At 44.0% G+C, this 19,601-nt stretch overlaps 1 protein-coding gene across 2 annotated transcripts in view; it reads left to right on the forward strand.

Annotated features, from left to right (window-relative positions):
* Rpn2 (ribophorin II) overlaps positions 1–19,601 on the forward strand; it is a 46,706-nt gene that overhangs the window by 2,527 nt on the left and 24,578 nt on the right. For both annotated transcript variants that reach the window (XM_052184128.1, XM_052184129.1), the window contains exons 2-8: positions 1,931–2,124; positions 7,856–7,951; positions 8,872–9,047; positions 11,834–11,909; positions 12,825–12,959; positions 15,180–15,356; positions 16,827–16,945. In XM_052184128.1, the coding sequence (XP_052040088.1) occupies positions 1,931–2,124; positions 7,856–7,951; positions 8,872–9,047; positions 11,834–11,909; positions 12,825–12,959; positions 15,180–15,356; positions 16,827–16,945 (973 nt within the window). The remainder of the gene's footprint in view (positions 1–1,930; positions 2,125–7,855; positions 7,952–8,871; positions 9,048–11,833; positions 11,910–12,824; positions 12,960–15,179; positions 15,357–16,826; positions 16,946–19,601) is intronic.

Consider the following 19,601-nt stretch of genomic DNA (forward strand, 5'->3'; position numbering starts at 1 on the left):
GACAGACACAAAGACTTAAATGAAACTACTGTTCATAGAGGAGTGATTCTGAGTTATGCATCTCTTCAGCAGTCTCAAAGAAAGGAAGGGTGAAAGACAGACAGACAGACAGACAGACAAAAAGAAGTAGAAGTCTGTCAGGATGACTCCTGAGGTTAAGGTTCTTGTTACTGAGCCTGACCAAGATGACCCGAATCTGATCTTCAGACCTATGTGTTTTCTAGCTAAAACTAAGTGCAGGTGTTCCCCTGACCCCCATATGTGCATACTCCCCGCACCAATTTAATTCTTTTAAGTGGCGTGTGAAGGCTATAGTGTTACTGGCCATGTGTAAGCTACTACAGTCCTTAGTTTTCTTCTTTGTAAAGTAATGTCTCTAAGGGATTCTAATTCAAATGAAACTGGAACATTCAATATATTAATAGATACTACACATTGTAGGGCTCTTTGCCTTTTTAGTTTAGGGTTAGAAGCTAAACTGTACACCAAACTCGGAACGAATCCTACTCTAAGCTATCACCCCTACACATACTGGCTTATGGAGAGGATTTAGGACCATTGATGTTAACCTTATAATTGCTTTTTAATGCTTCTAACTTGGGTGATAGATGATTAGCTTTTTCATGACATAGCCTATTCAAAAATACCCTCTTTTGTTTTTAGTGAAAGAAAGACAGATGTCATTCCTACAATTTCTTCCTCTCCTCTAGGGCATCACAGATAGGATTGGTTTTTCTATCCATTTACTTGTATTTATTCACTGTATACTATGTGCCTGGCAGTCTGCAGGACTTTGAGATAATCATGAGAAATAGTCATCACCCTCCAGGAGCTGATAGCTTAACAGAAATCAGCCCTCACACTCTTAGTTATGGAAGATGCTGTTAGGTTCAGTATAGAGTATACTGAGTGGCTATAGCCACCCACATAATGGAACCACCAACTGAGACTTCACATAGTGCTTGGTATGTACCAATCACTCGTCTAAAGTCTCTCTACCGTAAGAGAGACTTTATGTCATCTGCTTTATGCCTGAGGAAGCTGAGACAGTAACTAAATAACTTGGCTGTGGTTCCTGTGTGGCACAGAGGCTAGGTTCTTCATCCTATACTCATCTTAATTTAGGAAATTACTTACTTATTTATTTTTAAAGATTTATTCATTATTATTATATGTAAGTACATTGTAGCTGTCTTTAGACACCAGAAGAGGGTATCAGATCTCATTATGGATGTTTGTGAGCCACCATGTGGTTGCTGGGATTTAAACTCAGGACCTTCAGGAGAGCAGTCTGTGTGCTTACCTGCTGAGCCATCTCTCTAGCCCCTTATTTATTTATTCATTCATTCATTTATTTATTTATTTATATTTTTATTTTGATGTGAGTGAAGGTGTACCATGTGTGTGCCTGTTATCCTTGGAGGAGAAAGGAGAGCATCAGATCACTTAGATTTGGAGTCACGGGAAGTTGTGAGCAAACGTGTGAGTGCTGGGAACTGAACTCCAGTGCTCTAGAAGAGCAGTAAGTGCTCCTTATGCACTGAGCCATTTCCTCAGCCCCCTGGGAAAGCTTAAAGATGCTTGAGCTGAAACCTGAAAGGACAAGTAATGCAGAGTTGAAATGGGGAAAGTGTCCGTTGTTGGGCTGAGTGAGGAAGGCGTTAGGTGAAGGAGACAGGATTTGAGGATTCAGGATTGGTTCTGTCCTGGGAGATTTTAGATGGGAATTGTGTGGTCTTGCTCTTCAGATTCCTGGAGCTTGCATGAAAGACTGTCGTGGCGGTGGAATGTGGTGGTCACCATCCCCTCTAGAGGCCACATGTGCTCTCCACCCATCCACACATGGTTGGGCTCCCAGCAGGGGTGAGGTATCCTTGTTGGGATTGTGACTAGGAGTGTATGGTGTGTACTTATTCGTTGTTTCCCTCAGGTTCAAGCACTGTCTTCCTGTTGGCTCTGACAATCACAGCCAGCGTCCAGGCTCTGACCCCCACCCACTACCTCACCAAGCACGATGTAGAAAGACTGAAAGCCTCACTGAATCGCCCTTTCACAAATTTGGAGTCTGCCTTCTACTCCATCGTGGGCCTCAACAGCCTTGGGGCACAGGTGCCGGATGTCAAGGTAAGAGTGAAGCGCTTTTCTTCTGGTCAGTGTTTTAGGAAGGAGACTTTTAATCTGTGGGCTGTGTTACTCTTGGACACTTGAAAGCAGACTCTTGCTGGTGTGAAGACAGTTGGGTTAATGTAACAGGTATCTCTGTCAGTCTGCTATATGTAGGGGCATGCAGGTATTTCTGGGGGAAAGAGAGACAGCGAGAGCCTTTAGGAACTTCTAGAACTCTGTGAAACTGCACAGTACAAATGGATTTGGTTTGTGTACTAATGATTTCAGATTTATTTATTTTATGTGTAAGAGTGTTTTGCCTGCATGTATGTGTATCATGTGCGCTTTGTGCCCAAGAGCCCAGGAGAGGGCATCGGATCCTATGAAACTGGAGGTACAGATGATTGTGAGGCTGTTTAGGGGCCTTGGAACTGAACCCTGGCTCTCTGTAAGAGCAGCCATCTTAACCACTAAGCCATCTCCCCAGCTCCACAACATGTGCTTGAAAAGTGCTAGGTGAACAAAAAAAAAAAAAAAAAAAAAAAAAACCAAAAAGCAAACAAACAAAAAAGCCGGGCGTGGTGGTCCACGCCTGTAATCCTAGCACTTGGGAGACAGAGGCAGGCAGATTTCTGAGTTCGAGGCCAATCTGGTCTACAGAGTGAGTTCCAGGACAGCCAGGACTACACAGAGAAACCCTGTCTCAAAAAACAAAACAAACAAACAAAACAAAAACAAAAAAAACGAAAAGTGCTAGGTACATGGCTGGCCACTTACAGGGAGCTCAAGGTGGAGGACTCACATGCATTAATCAGCAACAGTAATGGCCTTGGGCAGTTTGAACGTGTGTTTTGCTTTTAGTAAGCCGAATTCATTGCAGTTGAAATGTTTTCTAGGTTTAGGAACAGCTAAGAGTGTGTGTACTCATCACAAAATCATGAACAGTTAGGTTAAAACATTGTACCTGAGTATTTCTTAGTCTTTTTTTTTTTTTTTAAGATTTTTTTTCCTTTTTTCCCCTGATATTTATTTTATGTATATGAGTGCTTTACCTGCCCTACCTACAAGCCAGAAGAAGGCATTAGATCCCATTACAGATGGTTGTGAGCCATCATGTGGTTACTGGGCATTGAACTCAGGTCCTCTGGAAGAGCAGCCAGTGCTCTTAACCACTGAGCCATCTCTCCCGCCTATTTCTTAGTTTTCTATGATGTCATAAAAAAGTTTACCATAAATTAAGATTTAGAAGCTACCCATTTGTGTAGCAAAATGACATAATGAGTTAAGGTATGTGCTGCCAAATATGGCCTTAGTGAGTTCAGTTCCCAGGACTCCCGTGGTGGGGGAAGGAAGCCAGCTCCTGCAGGCTGTCTGTGACAGGTCTCCAGGCTTTGCAGCAGGAGCCTTTGCTGGCAGAACTGTCTCACAGACCAGCGCTGCTGTTCATCGTGGTGTGTGTGCATCCTTGGTTTGTCAGGTGTGCTTTGAGATAGTCTCTCCTTCACAGATAACAAGTCTTTATGATACGGCATTTCCACACAAATGCCCATCCTTTTCCCTATTCCCTTCTTTTAGACTTTTTTTTTTTTTTTGTGGGTTTTTCGAAACAGGGTTTCTCTGTGTAGCCCTGGCTGTCCTAGAACTCACTCTGTAGTCCAGAAGGCTGTCCTGGAACTCAGAAATCCACCTGCCTCTGCCTCCCAAGTGCTGGGATTAAAGTGCGCTACCACTGCCCGGCTTCCCCATCCCTTTTTGCTCAATCCCACACTTGGGAAGCGGAGCTGGGAAGATCTTTTGAGTTAAGGCCAGCCTGGTCTACAGAGTGAGTTCCAGGTCAACAGGGGCTACATGAAAAAGCCCTGTCTCAAAGTGGGGTGGTGGGTATCACAGTGAGTACTATTATCTAGTGTCTCAATTTTGGTTAGTTTTGTAGGTACTAGTACAAGAGGTAAAATTAATTCTGTCATGGCCAGAATTGGGAATCTCTGCCAGTATCTTTCAATTCATCATAATGCATTTTGTGTGTGTGTGTGTGTGTGTGTGTATTGGGGGAGGGAACCACACGGTTCTTATTGGCTTTCTGGCATAATATCCTGTATCCTGGCTGGAGTCAGTAATCAGTATTATTTGTTGAGAGCTTTGTATGTGTGTGTTCTTTTGAGTTATGTTAATGTGTCTATTGTCAGAAACATTTCCCTATAGCAGAGGAGGGAACAAGAGCTAGCAGAGGTTAGTAGCGCGTGTCTGCTGGTGACTCTGAATGTAGAGAGGTGACAAACTGGTCCCTACAGTCACATCTGTGTTGAAGCTTGTTTTTTAAGTGAGGATTTATTGGAATACAACTATGCTCATTTGTATACATATCTATTGCTGCTTCTGTACATACATACATATATATACATATATATACATATATACACATACATACATACATACATACATACATATCTACTGCTGCTTCTGGACCTTAACAGTACACTAAGTAGTTTCTAGACTGTCTAGCTCTGAGTCCTTTATCGGAAACGTTCGCTAATCCCTGCAGGCTAGATTCAGATTTCCCCCTTATCATCACCCCTTGTCTCTGCCCAGTGCTTTCTTCTTATGTGTAACTATATTAGGGAAGCAGACTTTTCCTCATGGTCTTGTGAATCCTTAAAATGACTTATTTTAGCCTGAAAGTAAGATCACAGGCATCAGGCAGTCCTGAACTTTTCTGTGAAAGGAGGATTATGTAGCCTACCTTACTAACCCGTTGGTAGTATGAAGTGAAATCAGATAGTGCCACAGAGCCCACCCCCAGGGTAGTTATAGTTATTCTTAATACTGAGGCATTTTTTGTCCTGTCTATAATTTATTCAGGCAAGGTCAGACAATGCCTGGCACAGACACTGTTTGTGGTGTACTGTAGCGATGCTTCAATGCTGCCCTGTTTCCTCAGAGTTTATGTGGGTCTCTGAGGAGAGAGTTGACAACTTGAGGGACATGTAGTGGAGCAGTGGCAGCTTAAGAGGTTTGCTATTGTCAAGTATGGCAAAGGAAGTTAGGATGTTAGATTAATGTCAAATTTTAGTAGGATCAGAATGCAGGATGAAAGGTTTCTGCCAAGGACAGAAGCGTTTGTGAATGGTTAGATTTGGGTTTGAGGCACACATTCCTCTAAAGATGTTCTTTGCTGGCATTGTGAGTTTGGGTGACATTGATTAGGGCTGAAGGTGTGGATGAGCTGGGACTGTGTGGGAAGAGAGAAGACAAGGAAGAGTGAGTGTGTTTGAAATAAGACTTGGACTTTTTGAATGCATTCTGGGTTATCAGTTGAGACAGAATTGAGCTGGTGAAATTATGGAGCCTCTATAAATTGTGGGCTCACTAGTGCTTGAAGTGTCTGCTAGGAGTTGGTGTCTAGGGCAGCTGGATTAGTAAAGACATTGGAAAGTGCAGTAGACAGTGAGTAGGGAAACTGGGCTGAGTGGCAAAGGATATGTCTGCATAGTCTGAGGTCTGAGAGAAGGCAGGAGGGTCCGGAGTCCATGTGGGAGGAGGTGAGGGAGAAGGCAGGCAGGAAAGAGCCATGTAGGGCATGGTATCTGATTAGGTTGGGAGGCCGGAAGAAGAAAGGTAGAAGAAAGCACGGGGTTCTTTGCTCAGGAGGATGGTGGGGTCCTTGGGGTTTTTTAACAAAGGGCACAAAGAGCTGGAGTGCGCAGATGCTGGATGTGTAGCGTGGTTCTCAGCCTCCAGTTGGGGAGGTAGGTGTCTGGGATGTGGAGAGCAGCTACAGTTGGAGCTGCATATTCCCTGGAAGAGAGGGGCGCTCGCTGAGGGTCCTGAGCAGGTGGTAGGAAGTCTCCCCTCTCCCGCCTGCCTGCCCACCAGCTGCTGTTAGACTGTGCTGTCAGGCACCAAGGACTTTGAGACCATGGACACTCTTGCACTTGACCCGGATTGTCCCTGTACTGTTAGAGGCGGCCCGATGCAGAATCTACCCCGGGATTCTCCCCAGGGCAGCCTCTTAGTAGAGGTTTAGCCAGGCTGTCTGCTTGGAGGGTGAGCCCTACTTAGGAATGGCAATGGCTGCCCTGCTTGGCTTCTCCAGATCTTGGTCTTCTTCTCTGTGAACTTAGGACAGTAAAAGTGTCTGTGTGTAGGATCGTTTGAGGATAAAACAAGAAATCCCCAAGAAGCACTTTGACAACCTTGACACATGAGAAGAGAATTATCTTCCCTGTGGGGGCCTGGTGCTGCCTTTCATTTTCAAAGCACCAGAGGGCAGCAGAGCACTTCTTAGCATCTTTGTTGTGTGTGGAGTTTCCTTCTTTAGATCCCAATTTATAGAAGATGAAGTATCTTCTGGTTCTTTCAAACTGCACTAAAGTTGAAACTCATTTGTTTTGAAGATCTTTTAAGTTTTGTTCCTAACTTTTTTTTTTTTTTTTGAGACAGGGTTTCTCTGTAGAGCCCTAGCTGTCCTGGAACTCACTCTGTAGACCAGACTGGCCTCGAACTCAGAAATCCGCCTGCCTCTGCCTCCCAGAGTGCTGGGATTACAGGCGTGCGCCACCACCGCCCAGCTGTTCCTAACATTTTAAAGAAGATTTGTTTTGGTTTGAGGGCCCAGGCCCCTCGTGACACAGGACATAGTGTAGCATAGCTGTTGTTGGCAGGCACCAGGCAGTGTCCTGGGTTGCCCACTCCTGCTCCCTAGTCCATTTCCCAGCGGTTCCTACTTTTTCTTTTCTGTGATTTAAGTGTCAAATTCCAGGACTTGAGCAAGCTAGGCAAGCGTTCTCTCTCTGAGCAGCACCCCAAGTGCCAGAGGCACCCACTTTGGGCTGGGTTGGCCATAAAATTTTAAATAGCTGAGGCTTTAGGTTTTTTGTTTTGTTTTATTTTGAGACAGAATCTCTCTTCAGAGCTCTGGCTACACTCAAACTCACTATGTAGACCAAGCTAGTCTCGAACACATAGCTTGTCTCTGTGTTTTGACTACTGGGATTAATGGTATGTGATACTATGCCTGGCAACTATTTTATATTATCTGATTCAAAATGTTTAGCAGTATGACTTGTCTCCCTTGTAGTTCAGTGGAACAGAAGTGGTTGAATTTTGTTTTGTGCTCACTGTGATGGAAGCAATGCTCTCTGGCAGCCAACGCTGAGTACTTGTGGCAAGTGCTTTGGGAAACCTAGGGCAAGGGTGGCCTGTGCCTATCATGGAAGGAAGGAAGGAGAGAGTCAGCCATAATTCCCAGCTCTGGTTTGGATGGTTAGATGCATGGTCTGAGCCAGGAAGAAGAGATGCCTTTAAAGATACTTTAGATTGTCTCATATGGCTTCAGAGCCATGACACTGGAAAACCTGGCATCAGGGGACACTTAACTCTGCCATCTTCCACAGGCCCCTTATCTACTACGGCCCGGTTCCTTTTTCTGCTAAAGGAGACAATGATGCTGTCTTGAAGGGCCTTATGCTCATCGAAAGGAAGAGTATTGTGACACCCAGCACAGGTCATGGCCAGAGCAGGACATCTGTTAAGTGGTTTCTACCCACTTCATCCTTACTGTTCCTTGTGTGAAATCAGCAGTTTGGTGTAATAGTGTCCTATGGAAAATAACTATTGAAAAAAACTAAATCTAGACCAATGCACACTTTAATCCTCCATAGACAGCTTAGGGCTTTATTTAGCGCCTACCCTTCTGCCTTCCTAGTTACTGCGTTACCTCACCACTTACCCTTGACTCTCCCTTGTTTAGAAAGCGTGTTCCTTCATCAAGTCCAACCTTGAGCCCAGCAACGTGGATTCTCTCTTCTATGCTGCACAGGCCAGCCAGGTCCTCTCAGGCTGTGAGGTGAGCCCAGGTTTCTACACTGCCGTTTGTTTGTTTGTTTGTTTGTTTGTTTGTTTGTTTGTGGTAAAGAACATTTTTAAAGGGGACATAATGTCAGGTTATTAATGTAATTTTTAAAAGTGACAAACTGTTGATGTGGGATAGAATTCTATCCACATAATTTTAGTCCTATAAGACAGTCTGCTTCCCTTTAAGTGTTCACTGTAATAGCTTTTAGATCACTTTTCCTCTCTTCTGGAAGGCCTTGACGTTTCCTTTTCCTTCTCCTTTAACGTTAAAAACATTAAAGGTGAGGTGCATCCTCACCTCAGATTCTAAATCATTCAGTTGATTTAGAGTACTTTAAGTAGACAGCAATGCTTGTCTTTTGGGGGTTTTCTATTGCTGTGACGAAATGACATGACCAACAGCAACTTGGAGGGGATGGGGATTTGGCTTACACTTCCACATTACAATTCATCATCAAAAGTAGTCAGGGTAGGAACTCAAGGCTGGAACTGGAGAAGAGGCATTGGAGGGTAGATGTTTACCCGCTTGTTCCTTATGCCTTGCTCAGCCTGCTCTCTAATATATCCCAGGACTACCTGCCCAGAGGACATACTACCCACAATGGTCTGGGTACTCCCACATCAAGTTTTAATCAAGAAAATAGCCTATCGACTTGACTATAGATACAGGCCAGTCTCAGTGAGGCATTTTCTCAATGGAGTTCTGTCTTTCCAGGTAACTCTAGCTTATGTCAAGTTGACAAAAAAACAAAAAAAAAAACCCAATCAGAACAGAGGTGGTGTTAACGTTATGAACACTTGATTCTGGGTGCTGAGTGACGTGGCCTTGGCAACTGCTCTTACCACACTTGGGGTGCCTATCACAAACTGCTGGAACCTGTTCCAACTCTGGGTCTGCCATTTTTTTCCTAGATATCTATTTCAAATGAGACCAAAGAACTACTGCTGGCGGCAGTCAGTGAAGACTCCCCGGTTGCCCAGATCTACCATGCAGTTGCAGCACTCAGTGGTTTTGGACTTCCCTTGGCATCCCAAGAAGCCCTTGGTGCCCTTACTGCTCGCCTCAGCAAGGAGGAGACTGTGCTGGCGTAAGTTGTCGGTTTGAAGACTTTTTGAGCTTCGTTTGTGTTGGTTACTGACCTGAGAAGGCTCATTCATTTCTGCAGTGCACATTTCTAAATATCTGCTGTGAGCCATGTGCTAGATGTGGCAGACATTATTGTGATTGTGGGGAAGCGGGTCAAAGGGGTGGGGCTGTGTTTGCAAGTGGAGGCCAGAGGTTAATAGCAGGTATCTTCCTCAGTCACTTTCCTCCTTGGGTTTGGTTTGGTTTTTTAATTTTTGGCAGGGTCTTACTATGTATATCTGGCTATCCTGGAACTCCCTGTGCTGGCCCAGCTGACCTTGAACTCACAGTGATCCACCTGCCTCTGCCTCCCAAGTGCTGGCCTTACAGGCATGTGCCATCACACCAGGCATTCTGCCCCAAGCTGGCTGCTGAGCTCCAGGGGTCCTCCTAGTACTGTGGTTACAGACACGCCGCCTTCTCCATCGTTTACATGGATGCTAGGAGTCTGAACTCACGCCTGCGTGGCAGACATGTACCTACTAAGCCATTTCCCCAGTCCCAGTGACTGGCACTTGAACTAAGGCAGCAAGGTCTGGTCCTTGGCCTTTTGGGACTCACACAGGCATATCTCTTCATAAGCTGTTCAGGCAGAGGGCAAGGGCTGAGCCAGAGTAAGCCCACCATCCCACAGACAGTGGAGGCTGGAGCACCACGCCCAGTACCATAGAAACCAAACCGAAAAGTCCTGTAGGAGTGGCTGAGTGCTCAGGGGCCTTCTCTCCTTGCGTTGTGACTCCTTCTGTTTTCTAACTCGTCATCTTAATAGAATTAGCTTTCCATGTTAGGAAACAATCATCTAAACTGTTATGATCTTGACACAAGAAGACAGATTCTTGCTCTTCATTGCCTGACACTTCAAAACACAGGGGGTTCAGGCATCTCTTAAAAATTACAGCGCTGAAGCTGCAGACCGTGTGACCACCAGGGGGCCTCAGCCGCCCTCCTTTTACCTAAAGAACTGGTTATGTTCTCTGTCCAGATGATGTGCATGCAGAAAAAAAACTAATTAAAAAAATGACATGTGCATGTGTGTAATCACAAACCACCTTTTTTTTTTTTTTATTGTGTGGTTTTTCGAGACAGGGTTTCTCTGTATAGCCCTGGCTGTCCTGGAACTCACTCTGTAGACCAGGCTGGCCTTGAACTCAGAAATCCAGCTGCCTCTGCCTCCCAAGTGCTGGGATTAAAGGCGTGTGCCACCTCCGACTGGTATCACATCCACCTTAAAAAGTTTTCTTGGTGTGCATGTGTGGGGCAGGGAGGAATGTGCCTCATGACACACATGGAAGTCAGAGGACAACTTTTGGGGTTTTGTTTGTTTGTTTGTTTTTGGTTTATTTGTGTGTGTGTGTTTTGTTTTTGTTTTTTTGAGACAGAGTCTCTATATAGTCCTAGCTGTCTTGGACCTTGCCATCTAGCCCAGGCTGGCCTTGAACTCACAGACATCTACTTGCCTCTGCCTCCCGAGGGTTGGGATGTGTACCAACATACTCAACAAAATGTTTTACTTATAGAATATACTTTTTTTAAAAAAAAATTTATTTTTTCCCTCCTCCTCTTCTTAAAATTTTATTTTATGTATGTTGTAAGTACACTGTCGCTGTTGATGTACACCAGAAGAAGGCATCAGATCCCATTACAGATAGTTATAAGCCACCATGTGGTTACTGGGAATTGAACTCAGGACCTCTGGAAGAGCAGTCAGTGCTCTTAACCATTGAACTGTCTCTTTAGCCCCTAGAATATCCTCTTAATAAAAATATGTGAGTAAAAAACAAAGAAAGAAGTGCCAGAGTAGAGATGAGTCTCAAGCCAAAAATAAAAGGTCACATATTAGGGGCTGTATCCTGGGGCAGAGCGCTCGCTCTGTATACCCGAGAGCCAGAAACCGATGCTCAGTGCCAGAACATGCAAGGGTATGTAGAGTTGTGTTGCTGGCACAGGGCTGAGGTAGATGCCACGGAGAGGAACTGCTTAATTAATGCTCTAGGACTTTATTTGGAACTCATAGAAATGTTCTGTACATAAACAGAGATGGTGGCTGGACACTGTGACTACAGTAAGTACCACTGAATGCAATGTATTTTGAAATTTGAAATTAAGGGGCTTGTTATACAGCTTAGTTGGTAATGCCGGAGGGATAGAATGCTTTCACAGCATGCTTGAGGTCCTGGGTTTAATTCCCGGTACTACATAAAACAGGTATGTAGCATCCACCTGTGATCCCAACACTCAGGAAGTACAGGCAGGGGGGCTAGGACTTTAAGGTCATCATCAGCAAGTTTGAGGCCACCTGCAAAAATAAAATAATGAAGTTTTAAAAACTGAGTAAATACTGATACATGTAGGTAGTATAAAGTCATTGTTCATAAGAATTAAGTATATATTATACATGTATTCTCATACAGAGAATACTAAATAAATATTAGAAGAAACAAAGACTAGGTTAAGACTGAATCTGTGCTTTGTCTGTCCTGCATGCCTGAGGCAGTGTCATTTGTATATCTTGTATCAGGATGCTGGCAGCACAGGTGGTAACTTAAGCACCAGATCTTTTCCTTCTATGCTTCAGTTTTAGAAAGGTTGATCCAACGTCTGCCCAACAAGTTACAAACGTATTTCTTTAGTCTCAAATAAGACAGGACTGAGAAGCAGTTTCAGGCTAGCATAGTACAGTTACAAAACAGGAGAGTGCCTTCCTAGGCACTAAATCTTAGTCTCAGTGTTCTATTCTTTACCTTCCAGAACGGTCCAGGCTCTGCAGACAGCATCCCACCTATCGCAGCAGGCTGACCTGAGGAACATTGTAGAGGAGATTGAGGTATGAAGCTGTTTCTCCAAAGGAGTCTCTGAGCTCCTGTCTTTTCTTGCAAGGGGACACAGCTGGTTTCTTACAGCCAGTTGTGTATCTTTACATTCATAGCTATGGAGTCCAATATGTTTTTGTTCTTTGTAGTCAAGCAATATATCCTAGGGAATATTTGTTAGACTAATATTGGCCACAGGTTATGGAGCCAATAAATCTAAAACTCGAATGCTTCTCTCTGCCAGTTACTGCTTTGTAATTGATGGTAAGGTATTTGATGCTCTGAGCTTCAGTTTCCTGTTGGCTGGTTGTGGGAGTCTGCAAGGTTAAAAGAGCCTGCATATATTAACTATCTGCCTGTTGAGTGGCCATTGTTGGTGGGTATTTTAGGGTTGAGACAGTCTCTTTATGTAACACTTATTAGTCTTAAAGTTGGCATCTTCCTGCCTTACTTCCTGAGTGCTAGGATTTTGGGTGTGGGCTACCATTCCTGGCTCTCTGGTTTTTACTATTGCTCAGTCTCATATCCAAAATATTCTGTTCCTTGGGCCACCCTCAAGAGCTGTATAGCCAGTGATGGCAGGCCGTTCTGGCGGTGTTGTTGATGTGTGCTTCACTGGCACAGTAGCTGCTTCATTCTGTCCCTGGGCAGAGCTGTGGGCTGAGGAGAATGAGAAGGGCCGCCCGCGCCTTAGGGTTTGACAGGCATGCAGGGGATAGGGGAGGCATGCTGCCAAAGTAGCCAGAGACTCTGCCAGCCTGCCCAAGTACTTTTTATTTATTTATGTTTGTAGAAAATACTAAGTAACTTAGGTGTTCTAGAGGCTCAGTGAGACTATTCAGAAAGGCCAGCTTTCTGGGGTCATGGTGCTTTTTGTATCTCATTTCTATGATTTCTGTGTTCCAACATGTCTCTGTTTTTTGTGACAGGACCTTGTTGCTCGTCTGGATGAACTAGGGGGTGTGTATCTCCAGTTTGAGGAAGGACTGGAACTCACAGCGTTGTTTGTTGCTGCTACCTACAAGCTCATGGACCACGTGGGGACTGAACCGTCCATGAAGGAGGTGCGTGTCTAACAGTTGTCAAAGCATGGAACTCAAAGGCATTGCTAAGTTCATTTGCCAAGAATAGCTGTCTCCAGAGAAAGATGTCCAGATCACCCCTCAGTGTAGTTATTCATGACTTAGATTAGGTTTTAAAGAATGAGAAATAGGAAGGTATTAGTACTAAGAAGGCATGTCACTCAGTGTGACAGGCATGTAAATAAATTGTCACACCTGTTTATGTGAAGCCCTTGCATATCATTAGTAGGGGCAGAGTCAAGTGTGTCACCCTGGTTTGCTCTCCTCCTGACAGTACTCCCTGCCTATCTCTTGTATGCTTTTCCATTTCTTCTTGCATGAAGTGTCCCAGACTCAGAATTGCCTCTCTTCCCTCATTCCGTTCATCCTCGTTAGCAGCTGATTTAGACAATCTTATCTGGTAGACAAAGTTCTTCATGCTGTTTCCATGAGAAGCATGTGTGTTTTTCAGATACTGCTAAAAATTGTGTGGGTTTTTTTTGTTTGCCTGCTTATTTTTTTTAAAGATTTATTTATTTGTTTGTTTGTTTATTATATGTACGTACACTGTAGCTGTCTTCAGACACACCAGAAGAGGGCATCAGATCTCATTACGGATGGTTGTGAGCTACCATGTGGTTGCTGGGATTTGAACTCAGGACCTTCGGAAGAACAGTCAGTGCTCTTAACCGCTGAGCCTTCTCACCAGCCCTGCCTGCTTATTTTTAAGAGCTTGATAAACTGAATGATTTTAGTTAGAGTATGTGTGATATATATTTTTAAATAAAACCTCTCTTTCCTCTGTGTGTGAGATTACCAACTTTTGGTCTCAAGTATTTAAAGTACAAGTTTTGTTACTTAAAGTTTTAGAGGAACAATTTGAATTTAAAACTAAGTCTTACATTATTTTAATGCATTATGCAAATTTTTATATAACCAGTAAGTACCATCCCTCTTGGGTAGCTAGAATTAATTTTCTAATGCTTTGTTCATATCTTTGCATTCTTATTGTGTCCATCTCTTCTTCCTAAGTGTGGGAGTACTAGAGATATCAGGTACTGTTTTCATGTCTGTTGGCGTGAACACTGAGGGCTGCAGGTCTTCTGGTATAAATCAGCGTGAACACTGAGGGCTGCAGGGTCTTCTGGTGTAAATCATTTGAGGCTTTTCTATATCCTTTGAGACAGATGGACTGCTGACGCTACATATACAACTTAAACTTTTTCTTGTTTTATTCCCAAGCTGTTACTAACCAGGTATTTGGCTAGAGTAATTTTGCTATCACTGCTTTTGACATAACAATTCTGGTGAATAGTCACCCATTTTAACATGTCAACAGCCTACTGATGGAAAAATGTAATTGGTACAATTACAGAAAATTATTTCATGTTGACTGTGAATAACGCTGTCAGGAAGAATGGAGCTCTTTTGTTAGATGGTAGATTTTAAAAAACAAAACTGATTGAAGTAGAAAATGTTTCCTCCTGAGCAAACAGCCTCCAGAATTGTAATCATGCCTTTTAGGTCCACTTGTTTTAAAATTGCTTTTCTTTTTTCTCCTTTATGCAGCCTCTGGGTTCTTAGTGGAGAGCGTAATTTTAGTTTCTTTCTAGTACACACTTTGGCCATGAAATGTGCCCTGTGAATGCAGACTTAGCACAGTGCATTGCTTAGAGAGAGGTCAGGGAGAAAGATGGTCTAGCTGGGAGGATTTTGGTAATTAGGGAAGAACAGAACTTTTGTGGCAGAATTCTGGGACAAACAAATTTTTCTTGCCTTTCCTTGTCCTTCTCTCCCTTCTGTGTTATAACTTAGCATGCGTAAGCCTCAGTTTCCTTATTTAGAGAGCACTGACAGCTGTCACTCTGTGGAGGCTGTGGTGATTTGAGGTAGTGCTTGTAAAGCAGTTGTGGTTTAGCGGATAGTTACTGTTACATGAATTTTAGCCTCTGCTTTCATATCTCAGTAGTTACCTGGGGTAGTTTGGATTTGTATATTAACCAGTCAGTATAGGATTAACAAATAAATGGATGAATTTCTGTTTATAATACAAGGTTATATTAAAAACCGTCAAGCTCAAATTTTAGTTTAAATGCAGGATTTATTCCCTTTAATTCCTCCTTTGGATTAATGTTGAATATACTGACACAAGGACTGGTGTGGGGGTGGGGAGGTCCTCTAACTCCTGCACAGGTTCTGAGCCTTGTTCCCCTTTGCTCTCAGGATCAGGTCATCCAGCTCATGAATACAATCTTCAGCAAGAAGAACTTTGAGTCCCTCTCAGAAGCCTTCAGTGTGGCCTCTGCTGCTGCTGCATTGTCCCAAAATCGCTACCACATACCAGTGGTTGTTGTGCCTGAGGGCTCTGCTTCTGACACTCAAGAACAGGCTATCCTTCGGGTATGACGCACCTGTGGTTCTCATGCTATTTCCAGGGCAACACTTTGAGATGTGGTATAGAGCCAGTTGTAGCCCCCATGAGGATATACCAATAAATATGCATACATGCTTTTATAAAGAAGTGTGGCTGGAAAGACGGCTCAGGAGTTAAGAGCATTGCTGCTCTTGCAGAGGATTGGAGTTTATTTTCCAGCACCCACCTGGCAGCTCACAACCACCAGCTCTAGCCTTTATTTTACAAGTTAAAAGGTAGGGAGAAGGTTCTCAAGAAGTCACCTGTCTACAATTCATTCCTCATCCGCAGCTCCTCCAGGGAAAGAGGAATTAGCATCAAAACACAAGACTAGGACTGTCCACAACTGGCAAGCAGGAAGATCTGAGTTCAGATGCCAACACCTGAGTAAAAAGCCAGGTGTTGCCAGATGATGCTGGTACATACCTATAATCCCAGCGCTTGGAAGGCAGAGACAGGCAAATCTCTGAGTTCAAGGCCAGCCTTGTCTACAGAGAGAGTTCCAGGACAGCCAGCACTACATAGTGGGCCTCTGGTTCAAAGTCAGGTGTGATTGTATGCACCAGTAACCCAAGTACCAGCTATGGGGAGCAGCTAGGGAGACAGTCACTGAGGCTTGCTAGCTGAAAAATGGCAAGATCTAGGTCAAAGTGAGACCCTGTCTCAAGGGAATAATATGGAAAACAATGCAGGACCAGTTCCTGCTAAGGCCTCCAAATATATGCACATAGGTATGTGCACATGCATACATACATACACATAGGCAGGCATACAGGCAGAAGCCCAGTAAATAAATTAAACCCTGATCCTCCTTCCTTTGGAGGGGGGGTGTGTTTTAAGATACTATAGTAGAGTTGATGGGACAAGGGTTCAAACTCAGGGAACACTATTCTGGGTATAGTGATACACAGCTGTTACCTCATCATTTGTCAGGCTTAGGAAGGAATAAGCATGCCCCAGAGCAGCCTGGGTCACATAGCAAGGCACTGTTAAGTAAAATGGAACTACAGCTAGTGAGGCGGGTCTGTAATCTTGGAAGCTCGGGTAGGAGGATCCCAAGTTCATAGTTTGCATACACCATGGAGTGATGTTTCAGGGCCAACCTGGGCTACTTAGTGACTTGGAATGTAGCTTAGTGATAGGCTCTTGCCTGGAACATACAGGTCCTGTACTGTGAAAATAAAGGACTGGGGACAACCACACTCATACGCACACTCTGTTCTCTAGATTCCTCCTGAGATGGTTGGGCAGGGTCATCTCTAGACTCATTCCTAGCTGTGGCATTCTGTCATCTATTCTGTCCTCATCTTTGGTCTCTGGTAGGCAGTGGGCCTACATCAGTGCACATTCTAGAAGAAAGGTGCTTGTTGTGCAGAGCTGGCTTCCTGTAGAGTCCGAATTTCCACTCACGTGGCCTTTGTTATATTCATTTGTGTTTTGTTGTTTTGACTTTCTAGTTGCAAGTCAGCAATGTTTTGTCTCAGCCTCTGGCACAAGCTGCAGTTAAGCTGGAGCATGCTAAGTCCGTGGCTTCCAGAGCTACTGTCCTGCAGAAGATGCCCTTTTCACTCGTGGGGTAAGTCTAGGACGTGAAGATCTGTACAGGGCACCAGCTTTGTGCTTTGGAGAGTTAACTTGCAACCAGAGTAACAGAGTCATGGGAATACTTACCCAAGTCATAAACCACATCTGCCTAATGTGGTAAATCTTAAAGGAGAGTATCAGAAAGATAAATGGCCCTTACTAGTTCTGCCCTTGTCTCTCTAGTGGGCTCTGTCTTGTCTTTGTGTACCTACTTTTAAATTTAATATTTTAACTTTTTATTGATTCTTTTGTTAATTTCACGTCAAGCTTCTGACTCCCATTCATCTCCCTATCTCTATCCACCCTCTGCCCTAGCACCCTCTCCATAAAATAAAACAAATGAACAAACTAAAAACCTCACTGTGGAAGCTGTGGTGTGCCACCACAACATACTCTTTTGCCCAAACATCTTTTCTTGCTAATGTTCATGGCAGTGAGTCTTTGGTCTGGTTGGAAGCCTCTGGCTTCTTTCTGCTATGCTATCAGCACTGGACCCTCACTGGGACCCCTGTAGGATACCCTGTTGTTGCCTGTGTCATTCCTTCAGCTTTGGATCTGCAGGACCAGCCCCTTCTCATACTCCAGCAGTTCATAGATGGGGTGGATGTTGGGCTGGGCCAACTCAAAGCCTTGGATCTGGGCCTAGGTGGTAGCTGAGTTAGTCAGCCTGATAGCTCTCCCATGCTCACACCATCAGGGCCAGGTATCCTGTACTGCCCAAGTGAGGGAGGGGGCTAGCACTGCACTGCCCTCAGATATCAACTTGGCCCCAGGTTGGCAGCCCAGACTAGGGACATCTGCATGACCCTTAGTGGTAATAGTCCCCGTCTGCTGTGGGGCCATGAACCCAAGTCCATGAGAGCACAGGCCAGGACCTCACCATGGCCTTAGGTGGCATCTCCCTGTTAGATTCTTCTTCACCAGTTTTTCTTCTTTTCTTTGTGTATCTGCTTCCCTTTCTCTTCCATCTCTCCACACTGATCTGCTCATGGTTTTTTTTTTTTTTTTTTTTTTTTTTTTTTTTTTTTTGATTTGGTTTTTTGTCGAGACAGGGTTTCTCTGTATAGCCCTGACTGTCCTGGAACTCACTCTGTAGACCAGGCTGGCCTCGAACTCAGAAATCCACCTGCCTCTGCCTCCCAGAGTGCTGGGATTACAGGCGTGCGCCACCACCACCCGGCTAGATTTGCTCATGTTAATGGTACCCAGGTCCTCTGGGTGTCTGGGGCCATCTCAGGCATGCTCTGCTCACCCAGCCCTGTGGCACCAAGTAGTATTCTTCTCCATAGTTAATAATACTTTTGTCTGATATATGAGTACTACATTATAGAAAAGTCAGAAAGCATAAATCCTTCATAATTCTACTACTGAGATAACTTTTATCTCACATGTTTTATGCCCATATTTTATAGTGCTTTTTGTCAGTCTTTTAGCTATGAATATAAATACATTTTAATTAAGTTCTTTTTAGACTTTATTCTATGTGTATATGTGTTTTGCTTACATGTTTGTATGTGTACTACATGCGTGTTTGGTATTCATAGACGTCAGAAGAGGGCTTCAGATCACCTAAAACTGGAGTCATAGATGCTTGTAAACCATCATATGGGTCCTGGGAATTGAACCCAGGTCCTCTGCAAGAGCAGAAAGTACTCTTAATCACCAAGTCACTTCTTTAGCCCCATAGGTACATTTTAAAACTGAATTAGAGTCTGTAACTGTATCATTAACAATTGCCCCATGGGAGTAAATATTTGTCTCAAATAATTTTAATGATTATTCTTGCTATGTATATTTTTTAAAATTTAAGACTTTGGTTTCTATATAAAACCTTATTTAGTATCAATGAATTACTGCCATATGGAGGTTGGAATGTTGGAAAAATGTATTTTTTTCCATAGTGTAAAGGTTTCCCTGCTATAGACATCAAATGACTAGGTAAACTTGTCTCTAAAAGTCACTGGAATCTTTCTGATGATTATAGGAGCTCTCCACTTTGTTTAAAATTGAGGATTATTAATTTGTAAAATAAAATAAACAACCTTTTGTAAATTAAAAAACATAGATGGAATATTAAAAAAATTACCCACAACTGTCCTCCTCCACACCAGCATCTTTGGACACGTGGCGGTATTTCGTTGACTGGTTTTACACATGATGAGGCAGAGGCTCAGTGGTAAAGTGTGTACAGCATACCCTGGGCCTGGGATTCCATCCCCACCACCCAGAAAATGGACAGCAACAGAAAGTGACTGGAGTCAGCCTGCAGACCTGCCTGTAGTACACCACCTCCCGGGAAGGCGCTGCAGGGGCGGGGCTCTGAGGACCAGAGAGGAAACAGAACTCTGTACATCCTGGATAGTTTCTGTTTTCCACACTAATTTGTGGCTGAGCAGGAGACTGTGGAGTGGTACAGAGAGGTGACAGGGAGCCGGGCGGTGGTGGCGCACGCCTGTAATCCTAGCACTCTGGGAGGCAGAGGCAGGCGGATTTCTGAGTTCAAGACCAGCCTGGTCTACAGAGTGAGTTCCAGGACAGCCAGGGCTACACAGAGAAACCCTGTCTTGGAAAAACCAAATCCATAAAACAAAAAAGAGAGGCGAAAGGGAATGGGAAATTAGACTGTGAGGAGGATGTTCTTATAGCCA

This window comes from Apodemus sylvaticus, chromosome 5 (assembly GCF_947179515.1).
Source record: "Apodemus sylvaticus chromosome 5, mApoSyl1.1, whole genome shotgun sequence".
Lineage (NCBI taxonomy): Eukaryota > Metazoa > Chordata > Mammalia > Rodentia > Muridae > Apodemus > Apodemus sylvaticus.